The sequence below is a fragment of the Sycon ciliatum genome, chromosome 4 (genome assembly GCF_964019385.1).
Source record: "Sycon ciliatum chromosome 4, ocSycCili1.1, whole genome shotgun sequence".
Lineage (NCBI taxonomy): Eukaryota > Metazoa > Porifera > Calcarea > Leucosolenida > Sycettidae > Sycon > Sycon ciliatum.
The window spans coordinates 18,658,602-18,678,876 of NC_088646.1; the positions used below are offsets into that span (position 1 = coordinate 18,658,602).

At 47.4% G+C, this 20,275-nt stretch overlaps 3 protein-coding genes across 3 annotated transcripts in view; 2 read left to right on the forward strand and 1 right to left on the reverse strand.

The window, feature by feature from the left end:
• Positions 1-157: 157 nt before the first annotated feature.
• LOC135814823 (AP-1 complex subunit beta-1-like) lies at positions 158-3,207 on the reverse strand. The gene has a single exon (XM_065328002.1). The coding sequence runs from the start codon at positions 3,070-3,072 to the stop codon at positions 364-366; it is 2,709 nt and encodes a 902-aa protein (XP_065184074.1). The 5' UTR covers positions 3,073-3,207; the 3' UTR covers positions 158-363.
• A 1,546-nt stretch (positions 3,208-4,753) lies between these two features.
• On the forward strand, positions 4,754-10,823 carry LOC135814824 (eukaryotic translation initiation factor 3 subunit I-like). The gene is made up of 8 exons (XM_065328003.1): positions 4,754-4,891; positions 4,972-5,152; positions 5,584-5,790; positions 6,751-6,872; positions 7,102-7,212; positions 8,268-8,357; positions 9,345-9,511; positions 10,391-10,823. The coding sequence occupies exons 1-8, from the start codon at positions 4,889-4,891 to the stop codon at positions 10,470-10,472; spliced, it is 963 nt and encodes a 320-aa protein (XP_065184075.1). The 5' UTR covers positions 4,754-4,888; the 3' UTR covers positions 10,473-10,823.
• A 436-nt stretch (positions 10,824-11,259) lies between these two features.
• The window catches only part of LOC135814825 (vacuolar protein sorting-associated protein 33B-like), a 32,970-nt gene continuing 23,954 nt past the window's right edge, over positions 11,260-20,275 (forward strand). Inside the window, exons 1-7 of the mRNA XM_065328004.1 lie at positions 11,260-11,520; positions 14,917-14,997; positions 17,257-17,318; positions 17,443-17,492; positions 17,972-18,039; positions 18,399-18,444; positions 20,179-20,273. Of these exons, the coding sequence (XP_065184076.1) occupies positions 11,458-11,520; positions 14,917-14,997; positions 17,257-17,318; positions 17,443-17,492; positions 17,972-18,039; positions 18,399-18,444; positions 20,179-20,273 (465 nt within the window). The 5' untranslated portion in view covers positions 11,260-11,457. The remainder of the gene's footprint in view (positions 11,521-14,916; positions 14,998-17,256; positions 17,319-17,442; positions 17,493-17,971; positions 18,040-18,398; positions 18,445-20,178; positions 20,274-20,275) is intronic.

Here is a 20,275-nt window from a genome sequence, read left to right on the forward strand (position 1 = left end):
AGACTGAGCTCTGCAAGCAAGCACACAAACAACAGATAGTGACAGTTCTGCTGGCGCCCATATCAAGGGCGGCCAAAATCCAGTTTCCCACAACACCAGCCAAAGCTATGCACTGCACGATGGGTCAGGAAAGTTCCTGTCCAACACACGAAGAAAGCAAAATTCAACCCCATTGTATTGTAATATTTTCGTCTGAATATTTTCATGAAAGTTTGCACTGGAGTAAAAATGAATAAACATTTTGATGAGGACTTGAAAAAATTAAGTGTTGACAAGGCCAGGCCAAGAAAACCAAAAAAGCCACAGCATAAAAGTTAGGAACAATTCAACAAGGGTTTGAGGAGATATACAAAAGGCTCGGGGTTAAACTGAGCGCATGATACCAGCGAACGCTTCCTGCACACCAGGTACGATATCTAAAGTCCGTGTTTTCAAGGCCAGGTTGACAGTGGAGGAGCCCGGGCTAAACTTGAGCTCGGCCAAGATCCAAATGCCATTGGTGAGCTGAGCAGAGAGGTAGAGCAGCTGGTAGTTCTCCACACTCCGCTTGGCTACAGCGAATACGTTACTGCGCTGCAGGTGTGCTTCACAGCGCACGGCATCAGCATTGACACCAGTAATAACACTTTGCACCTCGGATGAGCCAGGGATCTCCTTCCACGTAGATAGGAAGGCCTTGCGCTCCATGTTGCCACCTTCCACGAAAAGGACGTGGAAAGGAACGAGACAGGTGAAGTAGTAGATGCCAATGTTGTTCTTCACAGCTACATGAAGCAGATTGAGTGGATCCATTCTGCCAACTTGGCCGCTGAAGTTGAGAGGCAGAGAGGTAGCGACTGACTGACACGGTGGGACAATATTGACCTCCAGCAGTGATGCCGGGGCGATACCAAACGAGTTGCGGTTGTATTGGATGGCCAGGTTGCCGAAAGCCGACATTGCCTGATTCGTGATTGTCAAATCCATGAAGAGCTGGCCGTGGCGGCGAGCAAACGTGCCTGAGATTTCCATGCCCTGGCTCTTTGCTCCTTGTAGCCAGACAGCCTTGGGTGCTTCGTATGCGAGGTGTGTGAGGGAGAGATCAGTAAGATCACCAAGCAGGTCAACGATGGGAGCTCCTGATGGCTCAGCATGTCCGGTGTTGGTGGGAGCTGGAGTGCCGAGATCCAGGACGGTTCCGACATTTCCGGTGTCAGCAACAGCCGACTCACCAGCAGAAGTGGCCGGTGCAGCTGACTCTACCGTAGGGTCTGGCTCAGAGACGGTGTCCGCTGTGGCCGTGGTCATGGAGTGCGGGAAGAACTGAAGTGGCACTCTACCCTCGACAAACGTGCTCGGAGGCTTGTGATAGACCGATGCCAGGCTGGGTATCTGCGAGAGCAACTCCTCCAGCAGGCTGGGCTCCAGCAAGTCGGTTTCTTCGCTAATCAGTGGCTTTTCAGAGAGAACGACTTCCTTGGCTGCAACGGGATCGGTGGACAGCAAGCGCCAGTAGATGTACGCTCGGTCTCGCAAGTCAGGATTGTCACTGTCCTGCGTCGCCGTGCTCAGAAGGCTCTGTACGATATCCTGCCCGTCAGCCGGCCGTAACAGGAACAGCTTGACGGCAGATGTGAGCAGCTGCAGCTGTACCTGCGGGATCTCGTCGTTGAAATTGTCAATGAACACTCGTAGCAGCTCGTGCGCATTGTCAATTCTCTCTGCATACTCTCCAAGAATCCAGATCATCGAGGCTCGGGCTTCAGGCTCATCCAAGGAGTCCAGGTTCTCGCATAGGACTGAAATGATGTTCTCGTAGCGATTCGGATACTTCCGGAAGATGTCTTTGATGACAACAATGGCTTCCTGGACGACGTAGTTGACCTTGGTGGAGATGAGCTCCACGAGGGTCTGGACACAGCGTTCTGCCTGCGACACTACTTTGATGGCACAGCGGCCGATGGCGCGCACGGCTTTACGCACAAAGTCGACATCGACCTCAGCTGCATACTCCTTCAGCTCAGGCAGGACGTGAGTAATGTTCTTCTCAGTTGTCAAGCGAATCATGATGTCCAGCTTCTCCAGCTTGACGTAGATCGGGTCATTGTACTTGACGAAGAACACCTTGATGTCGTTCTCCAGAATGTCGCCGTACTTCTGCACAATAAGGTTTATGTTACGCAGGCCGACATACTGGATTTCAGGCTCGCTAGAGAGCATGGTGACCAGCGGAGGTGCCATCTTCTGCAGCAGGGTCTTGATGTAGTCTTCCTCGCCGTCCAGGAAGCCCACCAGACGCAGCAGCAGGCGCATCGAGGAGAGAACGACACCCGAGTTAGCATGGGAGAGGCGAGCAGTCACGCGGTCGGCTGTGCTGCGTGCTTCGCGTGTGTCCCTGGGCACATAGCGCGCCAGGCAGTCCAGGATGAAGATCTGACCCCATTCGGAACACTCGTTCACCGCCGTCAGCAGCTTGTTCACCGTGGCAGGAGTTAGCTGCAGATCACCGGCAGACGTGGGATGCGTTTCAGAAATTTCTGTCAGTGCAGCAATCGTGTTGGACACTACCATGGGATTGTCATCAGCTACCAAATCACGCAGAGAATCCAGAAAACCTTGATCTTCAACCAGATCTGCGTTGATATCATGTAACTTTGCCACACACACTGCTGCTGTTTTACGGACATACGGGTCCTCGTCCTTCAGGCATTTCCGCAGCGGCTCACAAAGGTACTCGGTGATCTTGTCCACGCGTATGCAGCCCATGGTTCTCACAGCCAGTGCTCGAATCAGCGGATTGGGATCGTCACAGTCCTTGACAAATGTGTTCACAGCCATGATGGCATGGTCTGGTTGCGCCTTGGCATAGTTAGTCAAGTACAAATAAACTAGCTTCTTCAACTCAGCGTTCTCCGTTTGCATACAGTTTATTACGTCTGGAAACAGACAGGACACATCCTTGCCAACTGTCATGTTGGCAATGACTTTCTTTACGGCATCCTTCTTTTTGTCCTTCTTCTCTGACGCCAGGTCAGTCCGCAGCTCCGCAATCTCTCCCTTCTTTGTGGTGGTAAAATATTTGCTGTCTGCCATGTTCAGCTGCAAACCCAAGGCCGTGCAGAGACCTTCACGGGCGGCAGCAAACCGCAACTTCCAACTCTAACGCTGTCTCCTCGACTTCCGATTTCACTCGAAGGGGTCACTGATAGCTCGGAAAAGCAACCAAGGTTGAGGGCAAAGGATTTCGCATGATCCTCAATTTCGGGTTTTAGATTTCGGTCTTGACAGGTTCCGATTCCGGCGATAACACCGAGTTTGCCTTGGTTTTATAGACCCTTTGCACAATAACGGTCACGTGATCCGAGACGGGGCATCCTCTTCGATTTTTGTGCAGAGTATCAGTTGTTGAGCATGGTGAAACACTGTATTTTTCCATTTTGGAGATGGAGGAGAGAGTGTCGAGTGGTTTGCCATCGGTGGCTGTGGAACCCGTGGACGAACTGTCAAATGAAGAATGGTCTGTGAAGGAACTGAACAGTTTTCTGCTGAATGAGGGTGCGTATCTGTCTGGAAAAAGAAGGAGTCGTTGGAGCGGTAAGTTTTCCGCATTCAGTGGATATTTCGGATTACTGTAGATTGAAATAATTTTCGTTTCTCTACCTTCTCTCCTCTGTCGATGTAGAGAACACTTCTGTATGCAGAACCCTGATGCTCCTAGAACTAAGAAGGGCACCAGTCTTCCTCGAGTGTACCTTAATCATGCCCAACATTTCATGCGTCCGACTCCCAGTGGATGAGTGATGAACCTCTGTTTCCCAGAGTGAGTGCCACACCATGCGTGCTCGTCTCCAACGCAGGGGCAAGTCGCCGACGACAGTGAAGAGGGAGCGCTGATGGAGTAGTACCAGTGAACAAGCCCATGGATAGTGTCCATGAGTTTTACTTTGGTGGCTATGTGCATAATGTGAAAGTCGGTCATATCGTGCACGCAGCCACAGCTCGAACTCAGATGACTTTCACACCTGAGCGATGAGGCTGCGTCTCTCTCCACTTCAACATCAGCAACTCGAGCAGCGCCAGCAAGCAGTCGATCTTCCAATAGCGAAGACAGGGATGCGTCATGCCTTTTTCTCAAGCTCCAGAGTCTCTTGGCAGGGCGTTCATTATCTTAGCAAAAGCAAGGATGAAAGTCGTCATGGACAAAGTGTTCCGAGCACAACACTGTGAACGATATCGCATGCACTGCGGCCCTCTTCTCGCCAGATAGCCAGGATTCCAGAGTGTGGAATGCCAGCATCACCAGGAAACGCATGGAAAGACAAGTGGGTTCCTTAGACTAACGTTAGGGATGACGGTTGGTGCAAACAAGAACCCAGCAGTGGTCCTTGCCCGGGAAAGCATTTCGAAACTTCTTCCTTCAAAACTAAAAAACTTCAAATGAAAAAAGGCTGAGGAGTACATACATGAACATGGCGTCGGGACCGTGAAAACACAGCCTGTCACAGGAAACTTGATCACGTCCTGCAGCAAACCATGCATGCTGGTTGCATGCCAAGTGTGCAGCGCGTGCACAGCATGCCCCGTCTCGACCCCTCTCGCTTATTGTGCAAAGGGTCTATTTTTCCACCCAAGCTTGCTGGACACGTCATCCTGGGTCACTGGACTTGGACTGACGTCATGATGACCATGACATGCGCAAATGCTCCCAAAATGGGAAAAACTGGCCAGAAAAAAGTTTGGCGACAAAATTTTGCAGGTCCCGTTATTTCGCATGCCAGCTTTGTCCGTGTACAAGTACGAACTATTACTTACCAAAACTGTGCAATGTTTGTGTTCTGAAGTGAGAAAGACAAAGTCAAAGACTTGCTGTTGATTTGGTGTCGTCAGTCGGCGCCCTCCTCCTTCGAAGATGGTGAGCCGTCCATGTCAGCTGTGCAAGGGAGGTGTAAGTGGCGTGATAGATTTTCGTTGTGTGTTGTTTGTGCTGAGCAGAAGCCGCTTATGCTGCACGGGCATGAGCGTTCCATAACCCAGATCAAATACAATAGGGATGGAGACCTGTTGTTCTCCACGGCGAAGGACCCCCGCCCAACCGTATGGTTTTCTCAGAATGGAGAGCGTCTCGGAACGTTTGAGGGACACAATGGTGCCGTTTGGTGCGTCGATGTCAGTTGTATCCTGCTCATTCGCTGGAATATTTCAAATGTCTCTAAATTTGCACATTCCATTAATTCTCAACGCCGGAGTAAATGATGGGACTGTCGCAGCAATTTCTTGCTGTCGTTCATATTCATCAAGTAAATCAGGGTGGCAATGTCAGTAGCGGGGAAATGGTGTACTTATGTTTATCCTTGCAACAGTACTTGAAGCCAGTGTGAATGTTTCTGTGTTGTTCAAGGAAGTGTGTTCACTCAAATTTGACGTCTCGATTCCATACTGAGTCTCGTCCATTGCAATGCACAGTTTTCAACTTTGACAAGTTATCATATCCCACGTTCGTGGTATATTAGTGCCTCTGGTAGTCCTAATAAAGCATGCTCATGTTGAAATATTAATGATAGTTCTATTTGTAATGTCTTAGTCCTTAACGATATTATGAACCAGGGGACAGTCGTCTTGTGTTGACTGGAGCTGCAGACAGTACTGCCAGGATATGGAATTGCGAAACAGGTACTCAGCTCCATGAACTCAAGACGTTCTCTGCTGTCAGAGCCTGCGGCTTCTCCTATTCCGGCTCGCAGGTCCTCATTTCCACTGACTCGCAGATGGGAAAGCCGTGCGAGCTCTCAATCTTCGATATCAACAGGACTGGTACGTTGTGTGCCCATGTGTATTTGCTTACGGTCGTCGCCAAAAAATCCGGCCAATGCTGTGCTAGCTACCGGTAGCTGTACGGTGCATGGGCCGCATGCACTGCACTGCTAGTACTATGTTGTAGCCTAGTGCACGGCACATGCCCTGCTTGCTGCCACTAGTGCCAGGCCTGCATACACTCAGTGCAGTGCTCGACCCGACTGCAGCAGGCAGAGCGCAGCGCGCAGCCTGCTCAGTGCAGTGCTGGTACTGTAAATGCATGCATGCCGCCATGAACGATGAAATACCGCCGGTGAACGCGTACCATACCACTGTACCCATGGCATTGGCCGGATTTTTTTGGCGACGACTGTACTTGATGTAATATTAGATATAAGGCGCCTTGCTTGTTCGATACGTATCACACACACTTATAGGGCACACATTGCAACGCTTATTTCGGCCAGCAGGGCCTCTTCTTTATGACCTTTAATGTAAAGCGATTAGGAACCGTTTTTACCAGGTTTGTATGGGAACTCCAGACTCAGTGATTCTTAACCGTGAGCTGACTGATCCAATCTACTCTCTTGGTCACAGGGCTTTCCTCCCGTCCCCATGTCAGTTGTTTGTTTATAAATCGCCAAGTGTAAAAGATTCCGAATCGGCTCACGTGGCTGTACAGTACTGACTGAGTCTTCACTGGCTGATGCTTGCTGTCAGGAAACACTATCCTTGGCGATGTGGCCTCCGCCTTGTCCCTTATGCTATATTGCATGATACAAGGGAGAGAGGGGAAGCAGTGTTGCAACTCTGAGTTTCACCTACTAGTCGTCATGATATCTATTTTGTAATGGATGGTGTACTTTGATATACATGTAGGTGTCTGTGCTATCGTAATAATGACAGCCTTCTGCCATGGTGATCCGCTCATGGTGCATTGTGTACTATTTGATGATTGCTTTCTTGTCGGTCCTGTAGACAAGGCCATCTCAACAGTCACTATGCCCAGTGGTCAGAAAATCACAGCCGCCCTTTGGGGACCACTTGACCAGTTTGTAATCACCGGTCATGAAGATGGATCCATTCGTCACTACAGCATCGTAAGTTGAGCTGGGAAACCACACGCCTGCCTATTAAAATCTCCGTATCCCCCTATGTGCGTTTAGTAATGGCAGGTTGCTGAGGTATGTTTTACGTGGAAGATGCCATGCATATCTAGTTACTAGTATCAGCAATGGTATGTGCCGTGACATTGCACTCACATGTGGGTGTGGGTTTGTGCACACATGCCTTTTCGCTTGCCACTTTGTATCTTTTTTTTGTGGCCAGGATGGTAAACTATTGCACCAGACACGGCCACACACCAAAGCCATCAACAGTATCCAGAATTCTCTGGACTCGACGATGATCATCACAGCATCGAAAGACAACACTGCCAAGGTAAGTGTTCTTAGTATGATTCCTGAAGCTATGCCAAAGATGTGATGTAGTAAGTCTAGCTTAGTCAGTGTCCAATGCACTTTATGGGGTGTGAGTGGGTTTGCATTGTTCATGCGCATACAGTCAGACCTCGCATAACCGCACACATCCGTTTTCCAGAAAATATCTGGATAGGCGAGGGAACCGGATAATCGAACACACATACTGTATGTGTGCATGGCATATGCTGTAAATCGGTAACCAACGATTTTCTACTGGATGACGAGGGATCCGGATAAACGAGGACTGGATAAGCGAGGTCTGACTGTACTAGTATACCACATAATTGAATAACCATATGGTGGCAGCCGGTGATGTAGCCTGCTCTGCGAGGCGCTCACTACATAGTGACATACACAGGACGTTTGCACTGTAGGCTGGCATCATGCGTGTATGTAGTGACCAGAAACATGGCCTCGGTGTCCTGTACAAGTCCTTTCCCTTATCATCGAACACATTCTGTAGAGATTTTCAAATGGTGACCAGTGTGACAGCTCTATCACGATGCTGGTGTCCTGCACATGTTCTGTACCATCGGATACAGCCCCCGGAAGCTGTTATCATCTTCATTTTCTGAAGCTCTTTAAACTTCGGAGGGGCTCGACACTCAAAGATTCCCGTGTTCGTGGGTGTAAATATGCGGGCTACACGAAATATGTGCATTGTCATGCACTTACTCACGTCTGACAAGGCCACAGTTTGTTTGGCACCTTGCACTTGATAGATTCTCGAGATTTTTTAGTTATTTGCTTTTCTTCGACTTTCAAGAGATAGTAGCAGTGGTGAGGCTTCCTGCAGCTTCATTCATAGGGAAAAAAGGTTTCGGAGCAGACCCGCTCTCTTCCCATTCTCTCTGCGAACTCTTCCTATTTCAAGAGCTATTTCTCCAAAATCCGCCGGGAAAGTGAAATTGAATTAAAACCCCTTACATTGATGTTTAGACTGTACATGTTGTTTTTGCCACTGATCTGAACTTGTCTACTCACTTTTGCTTGGTTGTGTTTCGGCCTCCGCAGTTGTTCGATTCCAGCACACTGGAGCACCGGAAAACATATAAGACCGAGCGACCTGTCAATAGTGCTGCCTTGTCGTCTTTGAAGCATCATGTAAGTCCCATTGTCCCGTACGCTTGCACGCGCGCGCGTGTGTGTTTGTCCCATAGATGCAGTGGTACGTTCCGTCGATTTCCAATTGTTTTTGTTGCCGCTCCTGACTTTGCTATCATTCTCCTGGGTTGTTACCAACATCAAGTGCATACCAGATTATGTGTTGTGGCGTGGGTGGGTGAAAAAAAGAGAGGAAAAGACCAAAACTAGGGATTCACTAGGCAGAAAACCACTTCAAAAATGCTGTGTGGTGTAAACTCGGCTAGATAGTGACGGTCCATTATTCAGTATTGTAAACGGCTGTCTGGTCCACGTATGTGGGCGTGGGTTCGAATCCCACTTCTGACACCATGTAACAGTAAGCATACTAATTTACTAGCAGCTCCAGTCGACACAACACATCGAACTCACTCCTTCTGGACTAACCAAGAACTGAGGGGAAACCCTCGTCGTGGCCAGCTTCATATTTCAGAATAAATGCAGGGAGTCATATTCGACTCCCTGCTGTGTTCAGAGTACGGTGTGGGAGGTAGAATAAGGATGTGTGTAGAGAAATAGTTGTCCATTATGCATGAATAATAATAAGTAATTCGGGGATCACCATACAGAGCATGCAGAAAGAGTGTAAGTCATTATGTGATTGGAAGGCCAACGGGAATGGGAGAAGCAGTCTCTAAGACCATTCCCGTCACATGCAATCCCAACTGTACACTACACGTAATTGCAATGGCTTCTTCTGCAGCATCGCTGCCATTGCTTTTGACCATGAGCATCCGCGGGTGCGGTCAGGGGTGTTTGTCTAGTTTGTTCTCTCTCTCTCTTTCTCCCTTTCTCCCTTTCTATCTCTCTTCTCTCTCTCTCTCTCTCTCTCTCTCTCTCTCTCTCTCTCTCTCTCTCTCTCTCTCTCTCTCTCTCTCTCCTATCTCCATCTACTGTTTCTGGCTCCGGTTATATTTTTCTTCATTTTTTGCTTTTTTATTCTGGCAGGTTGTACTTGGTGGTGGTCAGGAAGCTATGGATGTCACAACCACAAGTACTCGCATTGGAAAGTTTGATGCCAGGTTCTTCCACATGGTCTTCGAAGAGGAGATTGGTCGAGTCAAGGGACATTTCGGTCCCATCAACTCTGTTGCGTTTCATCCCAGCGGCAAGAGGTATGTTCCAGTGCTTCTTTCCATCTTCCTCTCTATGATCACTGTACATCAGATGCATATAACGTGCCCTTAGAGAATGGACCATTTGCATTCTGCATGTAGGTGCACCTTCCAGGGAGAATGCTATGCATGTCATTAGCGATCAGAGTATTGCTTGGAGCTCCTGGTGCTGGCTTTCTGGTCACACCTGTGTTACATCAAAGAGTACATGAAAACACTCGATGTAAGAGTATGCAGCTCCTCGAATGGCTTGCTGCCACACACTAATTCTTGGATTACATCATTTTAGTGATATAGGACGTACAAGCAGTATCCAACATGTTATTCGATTTTGACAGCATGTTTAAATACAAGGCGAGGACGCATAGTGCTCCTGACTACAACCATAACCCGGTTGGCAGAGTCCCGACCATTTTATATAAGCAGTATCCAAGCAAGTCGCTTGTCACTTGTAAGAACTACCGCATTTCCCTCACTGATCTGCATCAACTATGTGTGTGATGTAGTTCAGGAATTATGTAAAGAGACGTGTACTTGGGTACTTGGTTAACTAACCACATGTGCACTTGCAGGATGCCATTTCCCAGTTCAAAGCACCTCTCAACAGATGTCAGATATGTCTGGTCTCTGAAGTATTTTGTACTTGTTAGGTTCCGCTGTGCAGGTGCAAGGACTCTTACCCTTGAGTAACATACATACACGCTGGTCTTACGTGGTCTGGGGATCGGTGTGGGCAGGGTTGTAGCTCTTCGGGAGACTGCTGCACTTCGCTCGGCCAAGAGATTGAAGAGACTCCGGCTATGTCTCCTTTCCTTGTGCTGTTTGTAGTTTCCTAACTACGCTCTTCTGTTCTGGTCTTGTCTGTGTTTGTGCCCACAGCTACTGCAGTGGTGGAGAAGATGGTTACGTTCGCATCCACTCATTTGACTCATCCTACTTTGATTTTGATTTTGAACACTGATTGCATCATAGAGAACGGTTTTTATTGCTCGGACACGAACATTGGAGAAAAGAGTGCTTTGCTTGCTTTTGAGAGCGTGTACGTCTGTGTGCATGTGAACTTTGGTGTTTGTGGGACTGGAGCTGTCGAGGGTGTGGAAGAAGTGGTGTATGCATGTTGCTGCTACACTCACTTTATGGCTACACACTTGCTGCTTGGCTGGTGCTTTCTTGTCCGTGTTGGACAATTGGTGTTTGGGAGGTCACCTGACTGTGCAGCCAGCACACAAGCCGTTCATATGGTATTGCACTCCGGTTCTCTGGATCAACATCCATTCCACCATCCTGAAATGATGAGCTCGCTCGAATGGAACATACCGTAATCGTGTGACTGTGTTGTACTCCGGCATGCTCAAGAATCCTTGACCATGTCCGGACGTCCATGGACTCTCTGTGTCCGTATGTCCATAATAATTATTATTACATCCTGGGCGTAGGAAGGCCTGATACTAGGCTAGCAAGTGTTAATTATTATGGGTTCTTGTAGTAACAAGAGTTCATGACATTGATTGTGCTCTTTGTTATAACAAATACATGAAGTAACATTAGCTGCTTGGTCCCACGCCACGGGTCGGTGTCGATGTCGTGAATCTACAACAGTTCGACTCGTACACGTACACGTACCCCAACCGAGCAAGAGACTTTTTTTGAAAGATTCTTGCTTGTGCCTGTGACGTAATTAAGGTCCCTGTCGTCGACGTCATCATCGTCGTCATGTCACCGTCAACTAAGTTAGTTACTTTTGATTTTGAAGTCTTTTCAAAATCCCAGACTATTTCACTTCCCAAAGTACAGTGGCAACAGTAAAGTAATAAAGGTTTTCCTTCTTTACGACTTTGGTGAGGTGTCTATGCTCGTCATGTCTCCATTTTGCTGAGTTGCGAGAGGAAAGGGTGGACGCCTGAGAACGAATATCCTAGCCTATTACTTGTATTAGAGTTATTATCATGGACGACGTAGGACAGCTGAAAGAAGTGAACAGGAGCGAGTTGCTCATGATTCTTGACCAGGTAATTGTGGGGAAATGCACAGTTCATTGCACGCGGTGCAGGTGTACATGTGCTGTATGGGATGTAGTTTCCTTTTCCCTGATGGTGACCACTCTTAGCGTTGATATTCCCCTGCTGTTATTATCAGTGATGTAGATCATTCCATTCAGATCAGGTGGTACTTGCCCCAACAGCACTCAGCAGCAATGAGAGCATTATTAATTAATGTTCAATGAAATACAGTCGTCCCTCTCTAATCCGGCACTTGTTTATCCGGAACCCTTGCCAACCGGCGCACTTTCTGACGAAACCGATTTTTTTCGTTCAATTCCTACATCTTAATCCGGCACTTGAATTCCGCCTCCGGCAGTGACGTTTTGAAACGAATCGCTCAAACTGCACGTAGTTTGATTTCATAATCCGGCGAAATTTCATAATCCGGCAGTCGTAAATCGCGTACCGTACAGGTGCACTCCTTGCCAAGCCAGGCTAGGCTTGTCCAGGAGACAACGGCAGTCAACCATACTTTCTTATTTTAGCAAGGAGTAGTGTCCTGCCAATTTTCAGGTGTGTGTGTGTGTGTGTGTGTGTGTGCGTGTGTGTGCAAGAGTACATGTGAACATGTTCTCTGTTTTACTTTATCACTTCATCACTGTGTATATTCCCGGAGAACAATTGAGAATATAAAGCCGTGCACCAAAGACTTGGATCGACACGGAAAAACCCTGCGTTTTGACGTACATATGATACATGCATGCAACTGGGTAGGGCCGGGTCAGAGGGCAGGATTTCTTAATCCAGCACCCTCGTTAATCCAGCAGAAAACGCCGTAGCAAAAGGTGCCGGATTAGAGAGGGACGACTGTACTTATTTATAAAAAATAAAAAAACAGGACCAAGAAACTACAAGATTTGTTACGTTCTCTGTCCACCCTGCACTCACTCGTCGCGCACACATCCGCACACTCACTCATACGTGTACACCACTATTGAACACGTGAACATTGCCAGTGGGGGCCACCACAGCACAAAGACAACAGATTTATAGAAAATAAATAGGACCAAGAAACTACAAGTTACGCTATAATAATGTCCACTACCACCCCCAGTTACTAAACAATCAGCAGAAATACTTACTGCAGAAGAAATGCTTGGTGCAGACTTATTTTGTAAAAGGTGAATACCGTAAAATTCCGTAAATAAGCCCACCCTAAATAACGCCCATGTCCGATAAGCCCAGTTTTAGGCGGTGTGCACTTCAAGTCCGTTTTAGCGCCCATGCCCGAAATAAGCCCAGGGCGTAAAGTGTTGTGCCTTGTACTTACCATAGCAAGTGGTTTACCTATCAAATCTGTAATTTGTTGCTACATTCTTGGTTATGACCAAATTTCCAGCTGTGGTTTGATGTACCTGTACCGCGCTCAGTGTGAATGGTGGTTCACTGAAACTAATGGTTTGCTGATAGATTGATCTTCTGCAGATTGCATCCGAAATAACGCCCATGCCCGAAAATAAGCCCATGCCCAAATATGCGCCCGGTTTTTGGCGGTCTGCAACGTATACGCCCGGGGCTTATTAACGGAATTTTACGGTAATTCAGCATCGTGGTGTTCGAAGTCAGTTTTTACTTGTGCTCCTAAACCTGTGTTGACTTGTGGTTGAGGCGGCTTTAGAGTGCACAGTACACCCGAAAGGATTTTTGCCAATAAGAATTTGTCCACCTTCAACACTTGCTATGGTGAACCTGCTTATTTGGTTAGGGCCTGGTCCGACTGCGGCAAAAACGAAATAATCCTGTGATTATAACCTGAGTCTCCATAGAAAGTGGACACCAGAGCGGCAAAATCGAGGTTTGATGCTCCAAAAAAAAACCCAAGAATGGGCCATGCTTTTCCGCTCCGAACAGGAGTTTGATGCTGGTACGCCATTGACGCTGATATTCACTCATTTTTCTTCTCGACACCGAAGAGCTGATTGGCCACGGACAACAACAAAACCCAAAAGAATGATTGCAAGGATTGCACTGAAGGTGCTGGCAATGCTAAGATGAGGGAATCTCCCGGGGTCCATGGTAGATTTCCACTTTGACGCTCGAAATGAATTTTGAACTTTCATTCTCCCCATACGTGTAGTGTGATTGCGATTTTAATCCTGAACGATTTCCTTTTTTCGTCAGGCACCAGAAATTTGCCGCAGTCTGACCAGGCCCTAAGAGCCCTTATAAATTTGACAACAAAAGGCTTTTCTGCTTGACAAAACTAGACATTCTTCCATATCTTTGCAAACGGAAACGGGTATCCGTGAACGAAAGATTAAACTGCCAATGCAACAATTGCAGATCTTGCAAACAAGTGGAACCAAGAAAGGTTTGTGTTATTGCCTTCTCCCCCTGGCCCCGCCACATGACAAAGCACAGATCTGTTAGCTTCTCACAAGTAGTTCTGACAATAATAAACTTGTAGGGGCGCAGGAGGAGAAAGACAAGCCATGAACCAAAACGACGACGGGGAAAAGACACGAAGACACAACAAAGAACAAGCAGTAATAACGTCCGGACAAATCGCGACGACCAATCAGGGACCAATACGTACAGAACGCATGACCAAGACAACCAGACCACGGACGAATCGCATATGGCTCATTCCCAGACCAATATTGTAAAACAGTTACATCATAGGACAAAGCACAGTGGAACTCACTCAGTACGTACCCGGATATGATTTACATCTGCTTTGTACGGTCCTGTTCTGTGACACGGATTTTCCTCCCATTAGCGCATATACAAATGCGGACGGATAGGACATACTCTGATAAGACGTACAACTCGTGTATGACGGATTTTTCAGCAGGTCCCGTCCCAACAGCACTAACCTCGCGTACTACATACTATTTTGGTGTTTTTCATACTTCTACACTTGTCCACATGACAAGTTCGCTTGACGGGTACTTAACATCTTTGTAGTATGCTGCCAGTGGGGAGGGGGCTGTTTGCAGCTCAGGAAACCTGGTTTGGCGGCACTAACCACGTATTTTTCTGAGTTCCATAAATAATTTCTAGCATATCATTATATTATATTCCAGCATACTGCACATGTATCGTATTGACAGGGCCGCAGGAGCCAGCTAGCTTTGGATAAGAAGCACCTCTGATACTAAGTAGTTTTCCCATTCCGGGGGGGGGAGGGGTACATCTTATCCGAGTTCCACTGTTGCTGTTCAATTTTTTTTGAGACACCGCCCGCATGCACATGCATGTCGGTTTCAGCTTCCAGTAGCGTGTGTGTGTGTACATGTGTGTGTGTGTGTGTGTGTGTGTGTGTGTGTGTGTGTGTGTGTGTGTGTGCGCATGTGTGTCTGTGCATGTGTGTCTGTGTCTGTGTATGTGTGTGTCTGTGTCGATGTGTATGTATGTGTTCAGGTCCGAGGGGAGAAAGATCTGGTCATTGATCCGAATCTGATGACAATCCTCAATCATTTCACCACTGCACAGTTTCTCAAGGTTAGCAGCACCCATGGCCATGTTGTGCGTACATTGTGCATGATAGTGTTGTGCCACTAAGAGTTGAGGGAGGATAGCGCTTGATTAGCCTGGATAGAAACGAAAGTAATGCTTTTCTTGTCACTCAGTATGATGGCAATACATACATGTACTGACTGTGTTTCCAGGTTTGTGATAGTGAGATCAGTGACTTGTTGTACAGTAAAACCTGGTGTAAGCGACCTCTGGGTCTAGCGACCACCTGCTCTTAACGACCGTTTTTCCATGCGCCGACAGTTCTACACAGACACTGTGGGACCTGGTTCTAAAGACCACCTGGCTTTAACGACCGCTTTTGCTTGCGCCGTGGGGTGGTCGCTTAAACCAGGTTTTACTGTATTGTTACTCGCCTGCTACTCGACATCTTTTCTGTGTTCATCACCAATCTAACCATGTGTACTAGTATGTGATTGATACGGCGGCATGTGTAGTATGTGATTGATACGGCGGCATGTGTAGTATGTGATTGATACGGCGGCATGTGTAGTATGTGATTGATACGGCGGCATGTGTAGTATGTGATTGATACGGCGGCATGTGTAGTATGTGATTGATACGGCGGCATGTGTAGTATGTGATTGATACGGCGGCATGTGTAGTATGTGATTGATACGGCGGCATGTGTAGTATGTGATTGATACGGCGGCATGTGTAGTATGTGATTGATACGGCGGCATGTGTAGTATGTGATTGATACGGCGGCATGTGTAGTATGTGATTGATACGGCGGCATGTGTAGTATGTGATTGATACGGCGGCATGTGTAGTATGTGATTGATACGGCGGCATGTGTAGTATGTGATTGATACGGCGGCATGTGTAGTATGTGATTGATACGGCGGCATGTGTAGTATGTGATTGATACGGCGGCATGTGTAGTATGTGATTGATACGGCGGCATGTGTAGTATGTGATTGATACGGCGGCATGTGTAGTATGTGATTGATACGGCGGCATGTGTAGTATGTGATTGATACGGCGGCATGTGTAGTATGTGATTGATACGGCGGCATGTGTAGTATGTGATTGATACGGCGGCATGTGTAGTATGTGATTGATACGGCGGCATGTGTAGTATGTGATTGATACGGCGGCATGTGTAGTATGTGATTGATACGGCGGCATGTGTAGTATGTGATTGATACGGCGGCATGTGTAGTATGTGATTGATACGGCGGCATGTGATATTGCAAGAGCTACAGTAACACCTGTAACTAAGGACACCACCCCTTGGGGTCCAGAGAAAGCGGTCTTTAGTGGCAGGTGGTCCTTAGTTAGAGGTCTGCACGGCACAACCATAATATATGAATCTGCGACCGTCCGTGCCTGGCGAAGTGGTCTTTAGTAGCAGTCTGGTTGCTAATCACGGTGGTCTTTAGTGGCAGTCTGGTTGCTAATCACGGTGGTCTTTAGTAGCAGTCTGGTTGCTAATCACGGTGGTCTTTAGTAGCAGTCTGGTTGCTAATCACGGTGGTCTTTAGTAGCAGTCTGGTTGCTAATCACGGTGGTCTTTAGTAGCAGTCTGGTTGCTAATCACGGTGGTCTTTAGTAGCAGTCTGGTTGCTAATCACGGTGGTCTTTAGTAGCAGTCTGGTTGCTAATCACGGTGGTCTTTAGTAGCAGTCTGGTTGCTAATCACGGTGGTCTTTAGTAGCAGTCTGGTTACTAATCACGGTGGTCTTTAGTAGCAGTCTGGTTGCTAATCACGGTGGTCTTTAGTAGCAGTCTGGTTGCTAATCACGGTGGTCTTTAGTAGCAGTCTGGTTGCTAATCACGGTGGTCTTTAGTAGCAGTCTGGTTGCTAATCACGGTGGTCTTTAGTAGCAGTCTGGTTGCTAATCACGGTGGTCTTTAGTAGCAGTCTGGTTGCTAATCACGGTGCCGGTCTTTACTCTTTAGTTACACGTTTTACTTTACTTCGAAGTACTAGTATTGAGGTGCGTCCGATCGCTGCAGTGCAAAGCACCTGTCCTCCTTGCCTTTGGCCGACTTGATTTCTGACTGTGCTCTATCTTGCTCTGTGTCCTATCTTGCTCTGTGCCCTACCTTGCTCTGTGTCCTATCTTGCTCTGTGTCCTATCTTGCTCTGTGTCCTATCTTGCTCTGTGTCCTACCTTGCTCTGTGTCCTACCTTGCTCTGTGTCCTACCTTGCTCTGTGTCCTATCTTGCTCTGTGTCCTATCGCTGCTGGTGCTACTGCTGCTCCTACTCCACTTGCAGAAAAATGGAATTGGTAAGATGTATCGGCTGGAGAACACACACTTGGACTCCTCTGCGAAAAGGTGAGATCAGGTTGAAGTTGTATTTCGTTGAGCTTGGATGATGCAGCCTTTTCCGAACGTCCTCTTCCATCTTTAAATTCTCCTGCTGTCTGTTGTCTGTTGTGTGTTGTGTGTTGGCTTACAGTCGTGTGTATCTGATGCGAGCGTATCCATCGTTGATATCGTCGATGATCTGTAAGTATGTGCACCAGCTGAAATTCACTGCAGTGCGTATCAGTGAGATTGTCTGCGGACTTGCTACCACTACTCTCCGATGTGCATGCACACACCCTGGTGTACATGTGTCCAGTTACTGCAATCTATTATGGATATGTTGCTGGGGAAAAAAGGCAGCTACTGACAACATTATCCTGGAATCGGGCCGTGCCGCTTGATAGGTTCTTTTTTCTTCTCTTCGTGTTGATAGAGCCATTCCATAAGGAGCTGTATACAGTGTAGTTGACTTTTGTGTAAACCCAGCCTGCCAGGTGTGTCTTTACCACCATATTTATCAACCATAAGTACAGCTGCAGTGGTGCCTTCAACTTCATTCTCCAGCCTGACTTGTACGATGTATACCCTGTGCACAGCGAGCGTTGCCGTTCACCACCGGTGTATAGTCAGTGATGCTTGTTGTTTGTCTTGTCTTGATTGCCTGTGCTACAACTTACAAGATCAAATCCTTGAGGACCGTAAACGGAGGGTCAGATGCAATTACCACCTGGTGGCTGTTCCGCAAATGGTGAGCTCCGTTTCTGGTGTGCTTCTAGGACTATGTAAGGTTGCTGTTTGCTGATGTTTGGCGAAGGAGGAATTGACGTTGTGTCAATCAACGTCCTTTAGATTGGAACTAGACCAGACTGATGGACTCACCCAAGTAGCTGTGCAGTGCTCATGAATGCCAAGGCAAAGCCAAGCACTCACACATTGTCAAGTTCACAGTCCATTTGCTGTTTGCAGGATTTGGCTGCTGTGTTTATGAATAATAGTGGATGTTGGTTCTTTCCAGTTGATGCTGTATTTATGTTGCAGTGTATTGAATCCTGCTTTGCTTGCTTTCCCCCTGCAAACTGGTCCACTTTATTTTCTACTATTTCTCAGACACACGCTTGCAGTGCTTTGCTGGAGCAACACGGTCTATTCGGAGGTAAGACAATCATTTCCTTCCTTCTGTTTTTCAGACTAAGGAATAGAGCAAATGTCAGGCTCTTTGCAAGCAACATTCTGAGCTTTCCGTGAGTACTGTCATGGCCTTCTCTTCAGGTAGATACATGCAGGTCCGACCTACAAGCCTTCCTATCTCAAGTGATTGAACATTCTGAGTGTTGACAATGCGAGAGCGGATATGAAGGTAGGATCCATCAATATCTAGATGAACTCCTCCGACAACACACACCACTTCACCTCATTCCTGAACATGCGTGCTGGACCCGACCACAAGGCAGACCCCACCCAATAATCGACCGGGCACATCAAACGCGCTGACAAACGCAACACTTTGGCACGCATGCAAACGGCAACAGTCAAGTCTGAAAAAGCATCATTGGCGTGTCTGTCAAGTGGAGTCATGGACGACCGCCAAAGAAGCTGCCGAAGGCAAGGACAACACTGAATGTGACCCAGCGGAACAAGAGTGGGCAAGTAACGTCGCCAGCAGCATCACAGGGCCTGAGGCATCGGCTGAGTGAGCATCATCGGCATTGTCCATCAAGTGAAAGCGTGGGCAAAGAAACCGTCGGATTCGACAATGGCACACTCTGGTTTGCTGTCAACAGCAACGGAGGCGTCCCAGAAAAACAACTAGTTCAAGCGAGTGACTATATCGGCGATGACAATAGCATTGCAGTCATTGGCAGAGTTGGCACTGGATATGTATAAACGAGGGACAAGACCAGCAGCTGCAACAACATCACCACCATCGACAGAGTTAGCATTGGAAGTGTCAAGCACACGCTCAAAGTACGAGCCATCCATTGCTATACTAGTACAATGTACTGGTATTCCTAATTCAGATGGTTTCTTTTCAATTCTGTCTCGTGTAGTGCTAAGTTGCTGAATGGTTTGGAGGCGGTTTATATTCACACCAGAAAACCAGACCTATGCAAGCAGGCACAGAACTCATTCACGCTCAGGCTGTTAGGTAGGACATCTGCGCGCCATACGTTCAGTTCATTTGTCACCTATCGTTATCACAGTCCATACCACGCTGATCACACCTTTTCACACGTCCACTACTAGTGCATTGCTGTAGCATTTTAAAATTAACATGATTCTACTATAGTAGGTGCATGAAAATCAATAATTTGCTCCTTTTTCTGTGTTCGTTCTCGCTAATCTTCTACTGCTGCTTATATCACCTATACCCTGTTTAAAAGTTATTGTGCCGGTTACTTTCTTCGTCTGTCTGTTGTCCACATGAAGAAAAGGCAATGAAAGTACTTGTGGAAACTTAGAATGTTGCTTGTAAAGAGTCAGAGGCTTCTTCTATCCATTATGTATCCCTAGTCTGATTGTATTTTTATCTCCTAGAAAACTTTAACTGGTTTTGAGGGAAAGAGACAAACGGGAAAACTATTCTGTTTTTTTTTGGTAGGTACATTATAGAAGTACGAGTTAGAAGTTCATGCTTTGATGTGTGTCTATTGGTGTCACATGTGTGTGTGTGTGTGCGTGTGCGTGCGCGTGCGTGCATGCATGTGTGCGTGCGTGTGTGTGGGTGTGTGTGTGTGTGTGTGCACACGTATGTGTATGGTGTGTGTGTGTGTGTGCACGTGTGTGTGAGTGCGAGCGTACACATGTGTGTGTGTGTGTGTGCGTGTGTGTGTGTGTGTGTGTGTGTGTACATGTGTGCACATGTGTGCACATGTATCCGTGCTTGCAGATGTGCAGATCTCGGGCTGGCCACTGGATCTGTTACCTCTTGACAAGGATCTGCTATCTCTAGAGCTGCCATCCATCTTTACTGACCTCTATCTGGT